General features: G+C 47.2%; 2 protein-coding genes across 3 annotated transcripts in view; both read right to left on the bottom strand.

Moving 5' to 3' along the window:
- LOC119445740 (monocarboxylate transporter 12-like) overlaps positions 1-5,392 on the bottom strand; it is an 81,595-nt gene extending 76,203 nt beyond the window's left edge. For both annotated transcript variants that reach the window (XR_007466019.1, XM_049663580.1), the window contains exons 1-2: positions 5,214-5,392; positions 2,916-3,059 (exon numbers count right to left, since the gene is read on the bottom strand). Coding sequence is in view for 1 of the 2 variants with exons in the window: in XM_049663580.1 (XP_049519537.1) it covers positions 2,916-3,059; positions 5,214-5,385 (316 nt within the window). In the remaining variant the exon portion in view is untranslated. The remainder of the gene's footprint in view (positions 1-2,915; positions 3,060-5,213) is intronic.
- The window catches only part of LOC119445743 (monocarboxylate transporter 12-like), a 438,947-nt gene that overhangs the window by 234,335 nt on the left and 181,814 nt on the right, over positions 1-22,798 (bottom strand). The window lies entirely within an intron of this gene.

Raw genomic sequence — 22,798 nt, 5'->3', positions numbered from 1 at the left:
CAGAAACCGAATAACGTCCAGAACATGCGCGGTGATGTCAACGCTATTTCGTTACGTACGTGATTCGTTTACGCTTGGGTGCAAACCCTAAACTAAAGCTGTCTAATGCCGTGCTAAGAACGCGTCGATGGCAGCCGCTCATATGGCTAGGCTTCCGTGAATTTTTGTTACGCGCGAGCGAAAATGTGGCCCCATCTTGGTGATCGTACAGAAGTCGTCCAAGTGCAATGACACATACGCTGTCGCCTCTGGGTGGTTGACTGCGTGACCTGTAACCCGCCCGAGAACTACCGTTGTCGCACCTTGGACCCAAAGAGGTGCCATGAGCAAGGGTAACCACCGATATACTACGATCGGATCTTAGCCCAAAAGGCTGACCCGCGTCGGCCATGTCTACGTTCGCAGCGCCCTCTCTTTGTTGACGTGTCAACCGCTTGCGTGCCTAGTTTCCTGCCGTTCGCATGGGGCAGCGCCACCGTCTCGCGTGTATATAATACAAGGTGCGGTTCAGAATTTTGGATTTCACTTCTCTCGTCGTAATGGGGAGGCCCATGTAGTAAGAACTCCCGGCGACGATTGCATTCTCGTCTCTGTTCGTGCCATCGTTCTTCCTAGACCCGTTGCTCCTCGGGAGTGCGGACTGTATGCGGCCTAACCGCTATATGTGGGCTAACCACTTCGGCGGTCATCTACTTTCACAGAGTGAAATGCACATGGTTTTACAGCGAAGCTTTTTATTGCGATAGCAATTATATGGACACTTCCACCGGATTCCTGCCGTCGGCGTCGCCGTCGCCGTCGTCGTCACCGTCGCCGTGAGGTTCTGTATAGATAAAATCTTCGCCGCGCGCCGTATGCCCGAGCGGAAGCGTGCGGGGACGGACGCTGTCACGGAGAGCGAACGCACTCAATCTTCCACGCGCAAGCAAGGAAGCGGGAAGCGAGCGCCGGAGGGAGCGTGCGGGGGGGGGGGGGGGGGGGCGCATTTCTACTCTGCCAACAACCGCGCTCGTCGCTCGCTCGCACCGTCTCTTATTTCCACACGGCTCTGACCTTTACGCGCTGTGCATTCGCCGCTCACTTTCCGTTGAAGCGATAGACCGCACGTACCTTCGCCCGCTGCGGCGTATATGCGCTTGCTGCCAGCGTTTTGACAGTCGTTGTCTGCAGTCATTCAGTGTGATCGATTCATGTTTGTTTGTGCGCGCTCACACCACAGTTAGTAATAGTCGGGCCACATTTTCCAACGCACGCTACACATGCAATGCTGCCCGGATCGGCAGTGCAGCGCTACAGGTGTGTCCCCTCGCACGCGCTGCCCACGGGCTGCGCTTCTCATCAACACCAGCGTTTCACACGCGCCTTCTCGTGGTCATAGAGTCTCTCTTCATGTCGGTCTACTTACACCGCTGCACACCTGCTCACTTAATCAGCTCATGTTTACTACAATTCATATTGCTACCAAAGCCGCTCACCTTACTTCGCATGACATTGCTGTGTTGCTATCGCATTCATTGCTTCGCCCTTAGGGCGAAAGTGACATTTTTATGACTAGGCTTCCGTCAATTATTTAGGTTACCGAGTCCCGCTTATAAACAAAGAAAAATGATACATTATCCTGGAAATGCGTACTTCTAGAACGGCATAGCCTCAATAAGAAGCTGTAGCCAAGCCTCGAAAACAAAGAAAAACCAGATACACACTTCCAGGTCAAGGCTGCCGAGCGTTTGCACTTTCAATTATTATTATGGCCGGCTTTTCGTACCTTTAATTTCTTTACGCAGTCAAAAACTTGACACAGTTTTTCGGGAACCTAAAGAAATACTATTTTCTCATGTGTGATGTTCAGCTGTTATCACGGCAAAAATTGCCTTTGTGTTGTCAGTCGTCCTGCCACGGCACATACGTCAAGTTCATATCGTACAGACTAACAAAGCTTCCCGCGTCGTTTTTTTTTTTTTTTACAAAACAGCCATATGATGTTGTGATGAGAGGATATGCTGTTGTAAAAAAGTTTTCCAATAATATTGCCGTCTATTTTCTGGAAACGATAATTGTTCATCTTACACTAGTTAATGAGCCATACGATAGGCGCAGATCATCAGTAAAGAATGCTTTCTGGCAAAAATAAGACACACAAAGAAAACTAGGCACTAAGGCACCCTTACAATCGTTACAGCATTCAGAAGACATCTGTCTGAGCACGTAAATTAAATGGATATGATCAAATTGCAGCTCACAAAGAAATGACAGATAACGTCTACATTTTGTTAATGATAGGGCACTATATGTATCTATACGAATATCAATTAAGTGACAAATTAGAATACCGCTACTGATTTTCCGTGTTAGTTTCTTAAAGGGCCCTGAATTTATCACATCTCATTCGCGTTGTTTTTCAGTTCTCATACAGCTAGAAATTCTTGCTTTCTGTGCGTTTCTAGAAATGACTTGCATTGTTCTTCATTTTCAAGAACATGTTTCAGCAACATGGCTGGACGTGTTGGAGATGTTGGAAACTACTACAAGCTGCTACTGTTCGAATTGGATTATTTGTAGTGAAAGGATCCTTGATGGCCTCGCACCAGCTTGGCCTCATGTGTACTCCTATAGAGAGGCCTCTGGAATTCCGCGAGAAACTTAAACTTTTCCTTATTTTCTTGGAATAAACCAAGTGGTCGTAACTTTGTTCAATTAGTCGGCTGAAATGCCGTCTTCTGTAAATATTAAACCACTGACACTGTCATATGTATGGAGCTCCAAACAAGGAGTGGCATTAGCGGGAGTAACGGACCCAAATTTTATATTATCGCTACCTCTGCTTTATAGAGAAGGGGGCTCGTAGGGTTAGAGCATGAAATTATTGTGATAAAATACAAACACTCAAAGCAACTTTAATAGATAATATTTCTTACCGTGCATCACGCCAACTGTCATGGTCATCCACCATATGTTGGATGCAAATGCTGACAAAATAAAAGCTGCTGAAGAAAGAATGGTGCTCAACAACACGATATAGTAGGTTTTGCTGCATCGCTGAAGAGCGTAGACTGCCAGTCCTGAAAGGAGAACGACCTTATGTGGCGAGAAGCTCGTGCTGCGGAAGTCATACTTCCCACCAGAAAGATTACGTCCAATAATAAAATGTTATGTCCTCGGAGATACGCATTTTCCGACAATATCTACAGATGGGCAAAAAAGAAAAGTATGTCCCGTAGCCTTTCTTCTGTAAAATGGGCTATTGGTAAAATACAGGTACCTTCTATTAGAATCTCGTGATTCACAGATGAAACATTTCGGAGAGATAAAATATTTCCTCCAAAAAGCAGGCACCTACACACGAAAACCCATATTGCATACGCGTGTCTAAAAAACAGCCTGCAAACATTCTCTGTAGAGTTTTGTATTGTTTACTCGTGCTATACTCCATGTTGATGACGATATCTACATATTATATATCGGGCTTATTTACTTTGCAAAATTTTGCACATTATCACTTAAAAAGCCTCACTATATGACACTGTCTATACATATTTCCACTGTGGTTTGCAATGACCTAGGCTTACCGAGAGGCAACCACACTTGGACAGGCAAAGCAGTCGTTCCTAGCCGGCCACGGCCTCTCGCACTTTCTTTACTACCAAAACAAATACCACTTTCATTTTATTGAGTTCATGCAGAAATATATTTTGTATAACACGCTTAATACTATATAACAGACTATACGGGGTGTTCAAAATTAAGCTTTACAAAATTTTTAAAAATCGCCTGCGGCAGCTAGCATAATTCTTATCGTTGAGCTGGGTTATTCGGTGATGCGGACATTAGTAGCACGGGAAATCGAAACACATATTCAACTAATTAACAAAAGTCCACTAAATAACTTGTTGTGTTATTACTTCATCACACATATTGCAATTTACGAATTGTAGCCGGTGAGCTTGTCAGGCATGTCTACTTGAAATGAATTTTCGGAATGACACCAGTTTGGAGATATGCGCCATCAAACTCGCCGTAAAAATGCACTGTTGTTCCGCTTACTTTTTACCAAAATTCTGTTTTCTATATTGAAGAAGCAACGTAACTGGAACGCCCATGTATTGCGCTCCACACTTTGAGAAATAATATCTCGAAACTGGTGTCATCCTGGAAACTAAATTCAAGTGAACGCTTCTTGCAAACTCACCGGCTACAATTCGTAAATTGTATTATGTGTCGTAAAGTAAATAATTCAGAAGTTATTTAGTGGATGTTGGTAATAATTTGAATATGTGTTTCGATTTACCATGCTACTAAGGTCGGCTTCTTCGAATAAACCAGCTATACGATAAGGATTATGCTGCCTGACACCGGCGATATTTAAAAATTTTGTAAAGCTTAATGTTGAACAACCGTTATATTAGACGCATCTAACACATTTACGATTCTTCGTGTGGATTTTTTTGAACAGAAGGACTTGCACGTGATTTCCTAATGTGCAGATAGCTAATGAACACAATCATTATTTACCCTGGCTCATCTTAGTCTATACGGTGTAATCGCGGAATCTAAGCCGACTAGTACACTGCTTGAAGCCGCGGTGTGTCTTGACAAAAACTGTAAGGCGACCGTGCCACATCTGAAAAATTCGGCCGCGAAATGGACTTGGAATAAATTGGCCTTATAGTGGACATTCTCCAGAAGAGCTAGACAGATGTTTCGTGATTTGTAGGCTGGACGGTCGTGTATTTGGGAGGTCATTTTACCGACGTATATATGAAAATTGGCGCTAGTCTTCGGATCTCTGCTTAGGGGAGAAGACTTAATTATCTCGCCGTTTGAATTTAGCAATTACAACATGAGCCATAATGACAAAGATTTAAAAAATAAGTGTATATTTACTTGTCTATCCCGATAACACGAGCGATTTCTCCTCCACATATTACCTCTTTTACCGTAACGCCTCCTAAAATGCAGAAAAGCGCATTGGTCACACATTTTCGCCAAGCCTTTTCTAAACTAAAACAAAACGAAAGCTGCTAACTTTGCAGTATTGGGTCACTCGTACGCTTGTCGAAAACCAAGATGCGGCCTCGAAGATCCCTCCGCTCAGTCACACTGATCCTTAAATAATGTGTTTCAGTGCAATAAACACGCCTTGTATACACAACGGAAAGGACCATCAAGGCCCTAGGCAGATATTAGCAGTGCTTCGCTTGGAGTGCAAAACTTGCCTGAAATGTGGCTGAGCATGGAAGCGGTGCTTTTTGGCCAGGACGCCATCTCCCTCGTGATGTCGAACTTCTCCATGAAGAACACGAATAAGAGGCCAAACCACGACCACGGCATGCAGACAAAGAATGCTGCAGCAGCCATGGCCACCGGTACATTCCAGCAGATATCCATAGGGGCACTTTCATGCAATAGGTCTGCGGTTGGAACACGGGAAATCGCGAAAAGCTCATCAACATCTGCGTCACTGCGTACTTGGTGTTGTATTGAAGTAGGCCTCAGAAAGCGAGAGCGAAATGTTTGATCTACACAACTTAGTTTACCTTTAAAAGTTAAAGGAAATCTGGTGAAGTAGCGGTATAAAATTAACCTTACTGATTATATGAGCGCTCTCCACATATTTTTCCGTACACCTAGTCTCACCGCCAAAAGTTTTGCTGTTTCTGGTCAACAACTAATGTAGGTAAAAATACCATGAAATGTGGGACTAGATACTGGAGTATGTATAAGACCGACACCTTGGGACGCATATTCTAGGTAAATATGTCATATTTCAACACCGTTTTCGGCGCTTATATTGTTACGGGGAGAAAAATATATGTATTTACAATATATACAGAGGGTTGTAGCTCTGTGGCCAGAGTGACACCATCTACCGAGCTCCGAGACACTTCAGCCTCTTCTTCCCCAACCAACGTCATTTTGTCCACAGCGGTACAAACTCGTACGTGACAATATAATGTTTTTACCCATACAAGAAGGGCCCACCAAGTATGAGAAGAGCACGTACTGCACGGAAATGGATCGTGACCTTCTATGGTATTCATTAAACATTACGTGCGTCATGTTAGTTGTTAATGTAGACAATTTGTGACGTAGAAGAATCAACATTTGAGCGAGGAGGCCCCTTCAAGATGTTCTACTTCATGCCGTCCTCCTCCTATTGAACGAGCTATTCTCGAGCCTTCGGAATCGGCGTGGCATATGAATAATTATGTGACGCACCAGTGCTTTCTTGCTTCCAGAACGAAGTGAATTTTGTGGAAGCAGAATGCACGTAACTGCTGGCAGTAAGTTGTCACGCAGGAGCAGCGAGCATACTCATTTTGATGAAGTAATACATTACAAGGAAGTATGCTTCAACATTGCTTGAAATATACACGATTTGTGCTGAAAGTAAGGAGGATGAGTATAGAAAACGCAATTTGTTTGACAAAATCATTCAATGGCCTTAGGAGTATTCAAAATTACGGCCTTGCGCATCGACACCGCAAACCCAACGAGTTGTGCGCTTTTGGTAGTCGTCTCAGAAGTCCTTTTGTGCAATCCCTTTGGCCACCTTCATGCGGACCTTTGGGCGGTTTCTCCGGTGTTTTATTGGTGTGCTTTCAACGCGCGTTTCGTCTTCAAAAACAGGAGAAGTCACAGGAAGAGAGGTGGGCCATGTATGGTGGCTGGGTATATACCCCGTTGGTTCGAAAACTACCTGGGGACGAATGACGCGTGCAATAGAGCGTTGTCGTGTTTCAGAACCCATGATACCGCGACCTCTCGACGCATGCGCAGTCATCTTATTTCCTTGGCCGGATGACTTCCACGTAGACACTTGCATTTACCGTTGTGCCGTAGGGAACAAATGTTTATTGACCATTCTCTTGCAGTCATTGCACATAATCTGGGGACTTCCTTCACCGCGAAGCTCTTTTGCATCATTCGCTCCAATATTGCACTAACGCAGCGACGAAACAGCACTAAACTCTCATTCATGTCCACAGGCGTCTTCTGCTCGAAACCAGCTGAGCTCGTCGCGTTTTGAAGCTGAAGTTTCCTCCACCTTTCCCCACTACCGGCTTCCCGACGAAGTGGAAAAGCGCGCAACGCGACGACTTCTCGCCTTACTTTCAGCACAGATTCTGTATCTATGTGTCGCACCATCAGAAGTCGAGTGCGGGCTGGATCTTTCAAATATGTTAACTCTGCTCTTGTATACAGACTGCGCACACACGTGAGCCCGCATATGGACACACACACAAACACTCACACAAGCACATGAATACGCACCAACCCCATGAATCTGCCCCGAAGCAGTGAATTTTCTACAAAGGAGCACGGGAAATTATAACACACAATACAATGTGCACTTGCATGCACGGACGCACACGCAGGTGCTTGTGAACGAAGCGAAACGCAGGTACAAAGATAAACGCACGCGCGCCAACACGAAAGCACGACAGCGCCAGCACAGAAGAGTACACACACATATACATACAACATGCACACGTAGGTAAATAGGCGAAATGTAGGTCAAAAGACAAGCAAATGCCTTTGTCCTGTAGTGGCCCTGCGCACATGCACAATTTAAACCTTGTGTGGCTGAATTTCTGGAAGCGTTCTTTGGAGCACAAAAAAAAAAAAGCTGCGAGCAGATTTTGATCTTACCGGTTCCATTGGGCGATCCGCGGTCACGAAGAACTGTTTTGACGGCTTCACCTCGGTGTACAACTTTTGTGGGCTCTTCTGATGTAGTGTAATTGCCTACCATAGTGAAGCGCTGATGCTTACGCTGTGTCACACTGGGAAAAGAAAAGAAAAAAGGGACATACGAATGAATTTAACGATGCCCACTTGGTTGAGAAGTACTTGAAGACAACCAAACAAACATTTGTCATGGAGCTAGGCTTTGAGAACACTATAGTACGAAAAATTTTGATCACCCCGATTTCGATACGAAACACTGGTAAAAGTCAGTTGATATAATGCGTAGTACGAGAATGAAGAAGTCATGAAGATGTCAGCCCGTAAACGCGTACGTAGTATTAGGGAAGTAAACGCATTGCTTGGAATTTAGCCATTATCCTGTTAAGCAACCAACACCTCTGAGAGTCACGGAAAATGTCTCATAACATCCTCAAGTGAGCCCATTTACTGACTAGCAATTGCAATAACGATCAATCAATGTCCTCAATGACATATCCTGACCGTTTTGAAATAACAATACCACAATTTCAAACATTTAAAATACTTATCATACTAATTATAATATAAGAAGTCTGTAGTATACTTCGCGTAGGGTGAAGGCACTGTCATGCGTACAACAACTGGGAAGTTGCTGGCAGACGCCGTTTCATATAGGCCACGTGCAGGCTCCAACAGAGGTCTCGGTCAATGATTACGCCCAGAAACCTGTGGGTTCTCACGTAGGAAATTTTTTAAGATGTAGTCTACCTGTACTGAACAACACTTTGTTCTCTGCAGGCAGAACAAGCTCAAGCACTCAGAGTTGGCCTTGGTTTGCCCAGATGCACGTCTATAGAGGCAACTATTGCGATTGCTCGGGACCACCCATGCAAACTCACATTACGGTGGAAGCCCTGAGAACGTACATCAGACGTTTTGCACGTGCCCCCTATCACCACCTTGCTACACTACCTTCAGACAGGCGACAAGCATCGTTCTCTAAAACTATCAACTACAACGACAAACTTCCCTCGGGCTTCCCGCTGCATCTAAACCATCGTTACTCCCTTGGTGTCTTATTAGCCCCACTGTACATTTCAGTGTACCAGGAACCAAGAAAAAAATCTGAGCTGTCGTTGCCTGTGCTAAAACAACTGTCTCTGCTTCTTCTACACGAGAATTGTGCGGACAGTGTACATATTGTTGCGGCGGGACGTGTTGCGACGTAGCGGTGAGGGAGAACGGGAAGCACGAGGACGCGTGCTTCCGTTCTCCCTATTTATACTGATGGTTCCATAAACCTCCAGTGTTCGTCGGGTGCTGTGGTTGTCCCAGCAAAAGCTATTACCATCAGCTTCGGGACTGACCACCCAACGACATCGACATCTGCGGAACTAGCTGCTCTTCGCGCTGCACTTTGTTTCGTCAATCGCGGGAACAACCTCGACAATAGTCAATCTTCAGTGGCTCAAAGGCAGCCCCACAATCTGTGCTATTAGCTCTGCGTCACAGGCCATACGAACAGCTCGTATTCGATATTAGATACCTACTCCATACATCACATGATAAAGGATTCTACGTGACATTTCAGTGGCTTCCAAGTCACTGCGGCGTCATAGGGAATGAAGACGCCGATAATCCCGCTCGGGCAGCTCTTGACTATACACAGGAAGAGGCCATACCACTCTCACGGTCCGACGCAGCCAGCAGACTTCGAGTGCTTGCACAGATCACGCTCTCTCTATGGTGCAGACCGAGCAGCCACACGAACCGGAGCAATCGTCAATACTACCTGCACTCTTTGATGCATCTCTGTTTGTCAAGTGGACTCCGCCGAAGTGAGGCCACTATGCTTTATCGCTTATGGCTAGGGGTAGCATTCACGAAATCTTATTCATTTCTCATTGGAATGGCCGACAACGCTTTTTGGAATGCCTGTCTTTGCGAGGAGACGCTAGAACACATTCTATGCGACTGACTTGAATATAATGTTCCGAGACAATTCCTGGTGTCCATTCTAGCGCACCTTGACAATAGACCAATGTCAATTGAAACGATTCTCACGTGTTGTCGACAGAAGACATCGCAGCTGAAGGCGACAAAGGGACTACTTGGGTTTTTAAAACAAACGGGCTTGGACAAGTGGCTGTGACAGTGATGTCACGTACCACGCAAGAGTGACGGACTGTGACTGACGATGTGTGTGCTCTCTCTTTCCTCCCCATCATTAATTCCCCCTCATCCCGCTCCCATGTGTAGAGAAGCAAACTGGTTGTGCTGAAATGGTTAACCTCCCTGCCTTTCCTTCGCCACTCTTTCTTTCCTTCACGACCAAATATACGAGTGTGTATCTCAACTTTGCCACGTCACAGAAACGTGGTCCGAGACGATCATTATACATACGGGCATTGCTTCGAATTTAGACATCGAGAAATAACTGAACGTTTAATAACTTACCTTTTACATGGAAGGCGAAAACGGTTGGCGAAACAAACCGACCATATTCCTGTTTGCTGCCAGTCGCAGGTGGCATGTGCGTGGAGCTAATCTACGCTCTGGAGTGAAGTGTTATCGCGGAGGGCACATTGCAGTGGTCGAGAGAAAGATAAGCCGTGAGGTTTCTCTGTAAAGACCGTCACACGTGCAGTTCCTGTGTAGAGCAGTCGCATCACAGTACAATTCCCTCGAGTTTTTAGCGTCCTCTTCCAGGATGTATAGGCATCCATGGCACTTGCGGCCCCTTCATGTGTAGTCCCTTAGGCAAATGCGACGTCGAAGAGTTATCGCATTCTTCGTCACCATGATAATATTTGCGAATAAATTAATCGCCGAAACCTCTCCCCCTGCTGGTGTTTCATGCTTACCCAGTTGCCGAGTAAACAGAAATTTCCTAATCTGATTATTTGGCCTCATTCTATATACTTGCTCTTGTAGACAACGCGTTCGCCAATGTGCGGTCTTAAAAGGGTGCTTCAGCTATCTGAAAAACTAGTTAAGGGACGTTCGATCAATGCTAATGTGAAGAAAAATCGCGCTACTCGAATGAACGTGTGTTGTCGAGGCTATTACAACTTAGCGCTAAGTATGTAATGGGTAGCTCAGATAACTGGTGGACGATTATAGTTACAGAATGGGTGCCAAGGTAATAGAAGCGCAGTCGAGGATGGCAGAAAATTGGGTGGGGTGATGAAATTAGGAAATTTTCAGGTGCAAGTTGCATTCAGCTAGCTCAAGAGAGGGGCAAGTGGAGATCGCTGGCAGAGGCCTTCATCATGGAGTGGACAGAAATAAACGGTGATGATGATGATGATGTAAGCGCTGGAACTTTGCATTTTAGGAGCTTTATGTGTCCTTATCAATCTACGAGCAATGAGGGTAATGATGGTGCTTGCCGAGAACGAGGCCAAGTAAAAATTAGTGATCGCTGCTGAAAGAATTATCATTTGTGTTTTTCTGCCATCAAATGCTTTTAATAATTCTCTTGTGGGTATGTTCAGACCCCTATACAACCTTTCGAAGTGATGATCTGACAAGAACATCAGGCCCTGTGGAAATAATGGTTCCTCGGCACAGCCATGTAACCACGGATTGCGTTGAGGGAATTACCTTTTGTTCCTTCTGTTTCCTCTTCTTTTGAGCCTTCTTTTGCTATGTCCCTGTGGACTTTAATGTAAGGTTTCTTAATTAGAAAGGCTTATATGTCTCATGTGAGAACTCCCTTCATGTTCGTTTGAAAGCCGAGCCAGTCGACACCGAATGTTACTCTTAGGATGAGAGGTGATATGCGACCAAAACTACGATTAAGGGTGGAATAATGATTAAGCATTTGAATTGAAGTGACATTGGGTATAGATAGAGGTGAATGAGTAGAAGTAGGACTGAATTAATGGTATATTAAAGGGGTATAGTTGGGAGGCGTCAAAGGGAATAATTTGATAGAGTGAGCTAAGATAATGAACAGTAAATGAAAGTGAATTAAGAGTGAATGAAGGTGGATGAAGTCGTGATAGGGTAAATAAAGAGTAACTAAAATGAGAAATTTGGAATAATAAAACAAAGCAAGTGTGATGGAAGTAAAACTGAGATGGAAACTGAGGTGAAGTCGATGAAGGTGAACCAAGCAGTGATAGGGTGAATCAAGAGTGAATCAAGGAGTTATGGAGGGGGGGGGGAGTGACTTGCAAAATAATATATGTGACATTTGAGAGTTCAAGTGAGAGTGACTCAGGAAAAAAGTGCAGAGTCACGCTTCGAGTTTGATGAATCATAGGAAGGGTGACTTGCAGAAAAAGTCATGACTTGCAAAAATGACTGTAAATTGTAGTTTCAGAGTGACGGTGATTCACAAAGAAAAGGCTGTCAGGGTCCGAGTTTGGTGATTAAAAGATGACCTACAAATTGCGGTTCAGTGACGTTGTCTCAGCAAAAATTAAGTGCTTAGTGACGGTCCGAGTTTGGTGAAATAGGACTAACTTGCTATTTGCGAAATGTGTAGCACAATGTGGATAAATAAAATAAAGAAAATAACGAAAGAGTTTTCCCAAAGCGTAAAAAGTGGTCGTCGTCTTATTGGGTTAGCGGCGCTCGGGCTTTCGCTGTCAAGTTGTCTTAATTGTAGCATAGACACCCCGTGTATTTTTTTTAATTCTGGGTGTTTATGCTGAGCCAACTTGGAAGTCACCAGACACACCCCTGCTTCACTTCATATGGTCGAATTCAAAGTTGTTTTGCAAAGTGCTTTCACCAATTATGTGTTCAGCATCAGAATAATGTGATTCATGTGAATACGGACCGAGGATGGCTACTTTCGTTCTATTTGTCCTGTCGTTACTCGCAGAAGGTTTATCAGCAACCTTGTAATCAGCCGCTGGTTGCCACTGCATTGACCCTCGCTAATTGTTCCCCAACCCAACGTTTTTCTATTTAGGCAGCAGAATCAAATAGACGTTGGTAAACGCTGTATTCATTTATTGATCAACCGTAAATAATATTAATTCGGCTTGTAGAGTTCCCTTCCAGGCGGCATTTTTATCCTCTCTCCAAATTAGAATCTTCTGAAAACAGTGCAGTTGAAGGCACGTTAGAAGTTCAAAGGCGTTATTGTAAAAAAAGAAAACGTATTCGCATCCGTAAATTATTGGGTATTCTGGTCGGAATGCCGAAATAAAGAATAATGATGAATAAAAGTGGTTTTACTCACAATTTTGCCCCAAAGCTTGCTCACTCCTTGCCTCGACCTGTTGAAAAAGCTCGATTGAAACTAAATGGGGTTTTCAGAGAATAAGGTGTGATGCAGTTGCCTTTTTTCTGTAAGAATCACAGAGTCACACATCTTTTCTGTAAGAATAAAATATTTTAATGCTTTTTCTACAGAGCAGCAATGTACCCAATGCATTTAGCAGACCTGTGACCGCAGTCACATTTCTGTGACATCAGTGCTCTTTGATGGCACAAAAGACAAGAGCACGGTTACATTTTAAATTGAAGCTTTTTCTCCCTGGTCCCCCAAATATGTGGGCGCTAGCTGATGTGTTGAATAATTGGCTCTTACCGCACCAAGTGCAAGCTCGCACTGGATGCAGCGCTAACCAATGCATCCCTGGGGAGAAAGTCTACGTAGGCGCGGACGTGAGCTCCATTGGACAGACGCCATCATCGTCCTTATATATCGTTTATTTCATTGTGATCCCTCCCTTTTTATCACGTCGTCGTCATCGTTCCCCCGCCTTCACTGTGTCGTCGCCATTGCATTGTTATTTCCTCGTCATCATGCAGTCGTCGACACGCCTTCTTAATCATGCAGTCGTAGTCATTCCCTGGTCATGACATCGTCGTCATCACACTTTCGTAATTATGCCGTCACTATTCCGTCGTCGTCTTGCCATAGTAGCCGATCATAGACATTGCGTCGTTGTCATTTCAGATTTATCACCCATTGTCGCCAAGCCGTCATTGTCATGCCATCATCCTGACTCCTTCGTCGTCACTCTACCGTCCTTATCCCTTCGTCGTCATACTACAGCCGTCATAACTATTTTCGTTACTTACACCATCGTCATCATTCATTATTTGTCATTTCATCGTCGTCATGCCACTGTTGTTATTTCGTTGTTGTCCCACAGTGTCATCGCCATAGTATCAGCATCATTTATTAATCGCTGTACAGCGGATCTACTGTTCGAATGCCGCATGCTTCTTCGGCATTTTCGTGTATTTCATGTTTATATAAGCATTGTACGCTATTGTCGCTGTGAAGAAGAGAACTAGCGAACTGATACAAGAAGGACGAAATTTTTTGTCATTATAATATAAGCGCCATCCATAGAAGGAAAACCAAACCAAACCAGCTGGCGGCTGCCGGGACCCATGTTTTAAGAAGCTCAAACTTCCGTGTTAATAGTGCTGCTGTCACCTGTGTAAAAGACTAGTGCCTCTTTCTGCCTCGTAATACTGAGCAAGCCTCCTTGGGACCTATACTCGTGAACGCTTTTCAGTGGCAATGAAGGGAAAGCTACGAAGGCTAAGCGCGCAAAAGTGAGAGCGCTTCTGAAAATAATCCCGCGTTTTAATCCCCGTTGGGTTGGGCTAGGGAAGAGAAAACACAAAGAGCTTATTAGCAATTACATAAGACAGAACACACAATTGAGTGTAAAATATAACTTATTGTGCGGTTTTTTCTTTTCGCGTTTGTGCAAACGTGAAACCGTTTCACGTGGAAGCTGGGTCGATTCAGCGTCTGTTCCGAGCAACCAAAAGCACTGTCAAACGCTGCCGGACTACATGACGCGGTAACACATGTGCAGCGTCCAGGCGCCCGTAGCTTTCCCTTCATTGCCACAGAAAGTTGTCCGCGATTATAGTTCATTTGCCTCATTAAAGACCAGTGCAAGCACATGAGATAATGCTTTTTACTGGGGAGCTGTTTAAGCCGGCCGTAATGGGTGCCGCCTGCCACGGCGTTGCCTAGCAACCACCTCATGGAGCTTTGCGCGCTATGCTCGGGAGAGAGAAAGAGAAAATGAGAGCGAGAGAGAGAGAGAAAAACAAATTGTTGCAGGCCTCCAGGCCTCCGGCCAGACCTCCACCGCTCTGTGCGCCGATACGTTGCTTCTGGCGAGTCTTGTCAGCGTCACAAGCAACCATCCTTGTCGCCAGCCGGTCCTCTTCAGCCCATCGATATTCCCGGTGTCCCGTTCTACCGCATCAGCCTTGATCTTATAGGGCCATTTCCAATATCTCTGACTGGGAACAAGTGGATTGCCGTCGCTACGGACTACGCCACACGATACGCTATCATGCGGGCACTACCGACAAGCTGTGCCACTGACGTTGCAGAATTCCTACTTTACGACGTTATTCTTCACCACCGCGCTCCTTGACAGCTGCTGACCGACCGTGGTCGCTCCTTTCTGTCCAAAGTCGTCGACGACATTCTTAGTTCGTGTTTCATCCGTCACAAGCTAACCACTGCCTACCATCCGCAAACCAATGGGCTTACCGAGCGCCTCAACTGCAGGCTGACCACAATGCTCTCCATGTACGTTTCCTCAGACCACCGTGATTGGGACAGCACCTTGCCTTATGTGACATTCGCCTACAACTCGTCACGCCATGAAACCACTGGCTTTCCCCCTTTTACCTCTTGTTTGGCCGCCATGCCACATTGCCCTTCGAGACTCTTTTATCATCACCTCTGCGCCCTGTTACCGACTACGCCCGTGATGCAGCTTCTCGGCCTGCAACGGCTCGCCAGATTGCACGGGATCGTCTTTATGCCTCCCAGCTATCCCAGAAGGCCCGCTACGATAGCCATCACAGAGTCGGTAATTACTCTCCGGGCTATTTGATCCTCCTCTGGACGCCTTGCCGCCACGTTGGCTTGTCGTCAAAGCTTCTTTCCCGATACTCCGGGCCTTACAAGGTCCTACACCAGGTCAGAGAGGTCACGTACGAGATCACTCCATTGCACAGTCGCTCATCTGCCGCGTCCGCCACTGATATCGTGCACGTCTCCCGCCTTAAGCCTTATGTTGCCGGACAAGATCCTACCGCTCCTTAAGCGCCGAGACGGCGCTCACGGCGGCGGGGGTTCTATGTTACGCGCTATGCCAAGCATGGAAGAATGCGCCAAAAAGACGGTGAAGACGACGATCTGGGCAGCGCTCGTGTTGTTGTTGTGTCATCTTGCCTGCAGCCGTCTCTTTCTGTATATATCGTGTAAATATAATTTTCCTATCTCGTTTTGCTACTCTCATCCCGGTGGCAATATATATATATATATATATATATATATATATATGAACTTGTAGGTTGACGACGTACATACGCAGAAGACGATACTTTATTATACTTTATTTCCTACGTACGGGCGCCGTCAACCTATAAGTTCCTGTGCAACTGCCGGATCCAGGCATAACCTCACTTTGTATATATATATATATATATATATATATATATATATATATATATATATATATATATATATATATATTGACAAGTGTACTTTTATATCGTAATCCAGTGACCGCTTTTCACCGGCTTACCAATGTTACCCATGGTCGCTCAGCGCAAGACCCGTACACCTGCCTGATTTGGAACTTACTCGTATGTTACTGTCGATTCTATCTGTTGTGTATGTTTCCGCTGAACCTTGTATAACCAGATGGCCTGCACGACCCGAATTGTGTAGTACCCTTTGGAAGGCACGCAGATACCAACGATTACGTTGGAACTTACGACGACTTATCTATAAAAGCCGGCGTGCTTGACCCGCAGTTCAGACTTGACACAATCGTCGACTGTGTTCGCCGCTATAGTTGGGCTTTGAATTTCATTTGCTTTTAGGACACGAGTTCGTCCAATAAAGAGCTAGTGTCGTCATTCAGAGTTCTGCTACTGTGTCCTTGACCATCCCTACAACGGGAGATCTGGTGGAGGTGCAGGGTAGTCCGGTCATAGACGGTTCACCGCGGCACCTACAATCCAGCGAGAGCGACGCCGCAGCAGCAGCGATCTCCGTCCCTGCCCTGCGTTGCCCGTCGTGTCCTTCGGCCGCCTTGCCGTTGGCCACCGCCGGCGACAACTCTGACAAATAGGCCATTGGAGGCGATAGACAATCGCCACGCGACGTGGATGAGCCAGATGAAGCAACACCACCCACACGCGACATGACTCTTGCTGGTGTCTCGCATTCACCACCTCATCATGTCGTTCCACTTGTGCCAGCTTTAGAGCTCGCCAAGCAATATGACTCGGCTGCTGCTGCTCCGGCTGTCCCAGATTTTCGACAACCCGCACCGGTGCCACCATCGGGCCTCGTCTGACGACGCCTGCATGGCCGTATCGAGCACCACTCACGTCCAAGTCCGTTGACCGTGGTAAGACCGAGACTCCGGCCGGCTCATACCGGACCCTCTTTTCGTGACACGGACGGTGTCGCGCACAGCGATCTGCAGCTTGCGCCATTAACCGCGCGTCGGCCAAAACCAGACCAGCGCGTGACCAAGCTGAATCCACCAGAGCGCACGGATGTGTGCGGGTGTGACGCTTGAGTTTGCGGCTTGTCGTGTCCGCCACTTGCCGCGCCCAGTCCCCGTTTGTTTCGAATGGCTTGCGTGAACTGCTGCATAGGCGTCTGCCTTAATTCACCTTCTCCGTGTCGGTGTGCTGTGTGCCGTTCGTCCGCAACGCCACTCGCAGCGCCGCCCACCGGAGAGGTTTGCTCGTTCCCTTCGTCTCCAACGGACTCACACTACCTGGAATGACCCCGGGCCTTATTGAAATTTCATTTCTCTCAGTTCTTTTATCACCGTTTCGTCTGGGCGGGGGGCCCTGTAGCGCCCACCGACGCCGCAACGTGGGGTGCATTGGTCGGCGCTGTCAGCCGGTGCCAAGGCACCGGCTGTCAAGGAAGAGAAAAATAAGGAGGCGCAGCGCTTTCTCGAGGCGCAAGTTCGGCACGCGCAGTGCCGTTCTGGAAGCTAGCCACAATGTTCGTCGCAGCCGCCGCTCGGCTCGCCGCCTTTGTCCATCTACCAAAGTAAAGGTAGGGACGACGGCAGGGCTTGTGGGCTGCCGTCACGTCCTCCTACAAACGCTTCTGGCCGCCAACTTTTTGCCACCTGACAACTCAAGGCAGCCAGCTTAGATGCAATTTACATCTACACTAACGCTACTCTCTCTCTTGACCACACCTGTATGGCCAGGGTCTGCACGCAGACCACCGCCTACACAGGGACCTATAGCAGCCACGTTCCATGCGGTACTCCAGTAGATGCTGTACTCCTTGCCATCTGGGGAGCGACTGTAATCCACCATACACCATAAACCGGTACGTGTCTTCAGTGACTCAGTACAGCCTACTCTAAAATACTTCGCCCAGCCTCGGAGGATGCCACAGCGCCTGCTATTGAGCGCATACTTCATAGGCATCAGAAACTAAGCAGTCCGATAGAAATTATCTGGACGCAGGGGCATACGGGTCTCCCTGGGGGCACTATGGCGGCACACGCTGTTGGTGATTCTGCAGGTGTATCGACAAATTTTTCTCTGCCACCCCCCCCCCCCCACCCTCAAGGTGAGCTCCTAAGCCAAATGGCACCCTCGATAGCCGCCATGCACTACGTGCGTACGTGCCAGCGTACTTCAAGTAAACAACAGCTTCAGCAGGCTAACCCGCCTGTCCTCTTTTCGATCAAGTCTCCCCTTTCGCGTACTCAAGTGGTCTTCGTCAATAAGGTTTTCGCAAATTCAGCCTAGTCACCATACTATATTGGAAATAGCGACAACTGAGCTTTACGACAGTGACGTGGACGCATTGCGGGCAGCGACGCAGACCTTCATCATTTAATATGACAATGTTCTGTTCGATACAGGGAGAATGGCCATACACCCTAGGATTTAGAATTCCTTAACTACCGTGAAGCGCTGCACACTGATCCTAATACACAGCTATTGGTTGCCAAATATGGTAGTCTGAGCGGCCTGATCAGGGTGGTTTAAGGGGACTGATAAACCACGTTTCTGGTCGCACACAGCCTCAGCACAAGTGACTATCACTCAAGCGACTAGAAAACCCAAGACATCGTGAAACCTTGCAATTGACTTCTTAGTCTGGCAACGCGCCGTCCCATTATCTAATAAATGACTTTCATTCAATCGTTTAGAGAAGTATAAATGCAAAGGTTTTCATGTATCGTCGCCAGTAGTCCTGCAAAACTACAGTTACAATGAGTAACAGTAAAATTGGCTAACTTGGAACGTGGTTTTTCCTTTCTGATTATGTAGTCACCAACGCAGCCGACAGAAGTGGGAATGACAGATATTCCATGGATACAACAGAATGTCCTCGCGCTCTCGTCAAAATACCCGGAAATGGCACTGCGCAAAAAAAGACAGCAAGAGCCGCTGCTCGCAATCTGCAGGCATTTGCAGCCGTTCGTACGTTCTACGCATTCAGTGTTCAAGGTCGGTGAATACATCTGTTCCCATCGCAAAAGGCAAGGACATACGCGAGGTCTATATTGTGACTGACATAAAACAAACATGAAAAATCTGTTTTTACCCGGGACCTATAAGAACTTATTAGCAATTTCGAAAGCGTCATTGCTTAAATAGCGGCGACATGAAAACCTTGCTAAAGCAAACATCCTCGTTACACAACATCGTGACTGCCTTGTAACATCCATATAAAGAAAATTAATTCTCATCACGGCGAAGCGCGGCTGCTGAGTGGTCTGCCGCACCACGGCCGTGCCTGCATTCCATCCTGAAGGCCACTGCAAACCTCACCCCCCCCCCCCCCATACAAATACTAGGTTTACGTACGCCCTTGTAGGGTCAGCGTGGAGCAGTCACAGCGCTCAGTCTAGACTTACAGCACCATGTCGCGACACGCTTCTACGCTCGTCCCTGCTGCTCCAGTGGTTCTCATTTTCCTCCTGAATCTGTCTCCGCTTTCCGCACTTCTGCGGCCTGATGGAAGGGATTTGGGAGGGAAGTTGGGGAACCTTTTAGGGGATCGCAATGCACACGTGGTGTGCAATATATGAGCGCAGCTTTCGCGTTAGCCTTGACCATTGTGACGTAGGTCACACATTGCCAGACCCTACGACCACGGTGGCATCGTGAGAAGCGAGTGACACCGACACCGAGTGCTGAGTTTGGCCGGTTCAATTGGCTTTCATATTGCTCGCTTGTTCGGCCTTCTTTTTCTGTATTGCCATGATGTCATGATGCGCACCATGATGCGTACCTCATCAGGCAGGTCAAGACGCTAACCCTCCCCAATGATGCCATCCAACCGCATTGACCAGCATTGCGGCCACCCATCCTGCCAGGTATGTGGAGCCCTCCACACATACTGGATTTGTCCCCGAGCACGCTCATCGCCGTTCTACCCCATCTCCCACAACGCTATTTGGGAAAGTTTGACCAAGGCCCCACAGACATCTTCTGGCCTAGCCTATTTTCTCATATTATCCATATTCAAGGGTTCACACCACGCCCCTTCACGATCACTGGTTGTACTTAGAATGGCGATGCGGCGAATATCGCCAAGAATAAATGTTCTCTTCTTCATCTGAACTACGCACGGTGCTTGAACGTAGTGCCGGCGCTGTTGATTTTTGTGGAATAAGGCACCTGGATCCTCCAAAGATTGCAACAACTGTCTGCAGATCCTCATGCAATTTTCTAAAAAGGAAAATAATTATTTGCGTGACTGCTACGAAACAGTAACTCAGCAGCTCCGAGCGACGTCCGTGCAGTCTACCAGTGGGCCCTGACCGAAACGAGGGGTCGCGATAGTTATCTTCCTATCTCGTAGCTCGGCCCCGAGATAAAAGCCGTTCGCTACTTTTACAAGATCCAGGAGTTCTCATGCGGATGAGGCGTTGGCATGGCACCCGACTGAGTGCAAATGGTAATGTCACGGGTGTGCCATGGTGTGCACGGGCATGTGCCGTGCAGCGTGTGCATCGACGCTTCTGGCAATTCGTGTTGTGACTGGTTTTCATTGGCTTCTGTGAAGCAAACCAAACCCCTGAAATGCTCACTCTCCACGCCATCTTCGCGAACGGCGAGGTTAGCCGGATTTTCAGGCAGTGTTCGTGTGTTATGTATACTTGCCTTAGTAGCACTCTGTCTTGAGCCAGGTGGTCGATACGTAGGTACGTTTGGGTACCTTGAGGCGGGTAGCGGATGCGAAGAGGTGTCCGGGAACAGATGTGCAGCCTGGTCCACTGTCCGCACAATCGGACCTGTAGATGGTGGAGGAGGAGCTCTCAATTCCCCCGAATATGCTAGGACGGGGACCTCAGGTCTTGGTGGTGGGAGTGGTCGCTCCGTCTGTCTGAGTTCACTCCGGAATGTTCGCAAGTGCTGTCATAGGTGGTTGGGGTCCCACTGGTGCCACTGCTTGGAGTTGCCGCAGTTAATCACGCACAACGCTTCGTACGAAGTCTGCGAGGGCCTGCTTCTCGTGTCGGACCCAAGGGAGCATGCAGTAGCCGTGATGTTGGGGCATTCGTACTGTGATGACCACTGTTGAAGAGTACGCTCCATCGTGGTTGCATCACTCACGTACTCGGACACGCTTGTTGGTGGATTGCGCACGAGTCCGGCGAAAAGCTGTTCCTCGACTCCACCCATTAAATGTCACACCTTATTTTCCTCGGACATTGCAGAGTCTGAGCATCTGAAAGAAAAAAAAACAACGAAGCACGTCCTGACAAACGACGAGACTCTCTCGTTAAGCCGCTCGTTCCTAGAAGAGATGGCTTGTTCAGGTCTCTCCTTTCTTTCGGCGTTGTGGTAAGCATCGCGGAGCTGTCTGTTAGACTCTTGCCATGTCGCAAAGGAACCCCCATGGTTCTCGTACCGCGTCTTCGCAGAGTCTTCAAAGCGAAGTAAGCTCTCCGCAGCTTGCGAACATCCTCCCACTCGTTCATGCTGGCAACCCGATCGAAGGGGTCCAGGTAGTCTTCAGCATCCTCAAAAGTGTCTCCGTGGAATGGGCTGGGTGTCTGTGGCACATAAAAAACATGCGGGAGAGAAGACTGGGCGTCGTCGGTTTGGCTCGCCTGGTTTGTATTCGTATCGTTATTTCCAGTCTCGATGACAAGGGACCGAATTCGGGTGGTAGTGCTTGCAGGCGGAGGCTGCTTCTTGCTGTGGGAGCTGTGGGTGTCTGTAAGGTGCTAGGAGATACAGTGGAAACTTGGGAGCGAAGTTGCAGTTACCCAATATCTCCACCAGTAAAGTCGTGGACGAAGCAACAGAGACAGCCAGGATTCCACGTCTTTAGCGGAACCAGACCAAGGAAAAACGTTCTCTTCTTCTTCCAACCCCCAAGCGTGTGCGTGCCATAGCGGATGGCTGATATGTGACGGTATGTACCAATATGTCACAAACGTGCGCAAAATAAAAGCGCGCGCGGGCCAAAGGACGGAAAGAAACAGGCATCCGATGAAAGGAGAAACCCTAATAAGCCTGTTCAGAAGTGTTGTCTTAGTAACCAACTGGGCCACCATGCTAGCAATTGCGGGTAAATTTTACGCGCCCCAATGATGTCAAATGTTTTAAATGTAGGCGAACAGGTCAAAAAGCCAATACATGTGGTAATGGAGGGAAAGAAGCTCCCCAGGCATCATGTGTACATGCCCCGTCAACACACCAAGAAGACATAAACGTCAGCTTGGTAGAACTCCGAAACGGAAAAAGAATTCCGGTCGTTAATGCTGTGATGATACAACGCCCAGAATTTCCCGTTAAACGAATGCCTGTACTTGCCGGAAAAATGGTAGGAACACAAATCACGGTGTTACGAGATACCGGCAGCAGCGCAGAGATCGTGTGAAGGGACTTAGTCAACGACGATGAGCTCACCGGTGAAACCAGTTTAGTTTACCGGGTGGATGGTACGGCTAAGAAGCTTCCTGAAGCCAAGATTGAGGTCGAGACCCCCTATTACAGCGGGAGTGCCAATGCTCTTTGCCTTAACAGCCCACTGTATCACCTAATCATAGGAAACATCGAGTAAGTTCGAGCCCCAGACGATCCGAAATGTTTGGAGGAAGAGCCGAAGGTGGAAGCATCGGCGATCTAAGAACCTCGCGGTAGATCATCAACA

This window comes from Dermacentor silvarum, chromosome 3, assembly GCF_013339745.2.
Source record: "Dermacentor silvarum isolate Dsil-2018 chromosome 3, BIME_Dsil_1.4, whole genome shotgun sequence".
Taxonomy (NCBI): Eukaryota; Metazoa; Arthropoda; class Arachnida; order Ixodida; family Ixodidae; genus Dermacentor; species Dermacentor silvarum.
The sequence above is the reverse complement of the archived record's forward strand: the minus strand, read 5'-3'. Positions and strand labels throughout refer to the sequence as shown.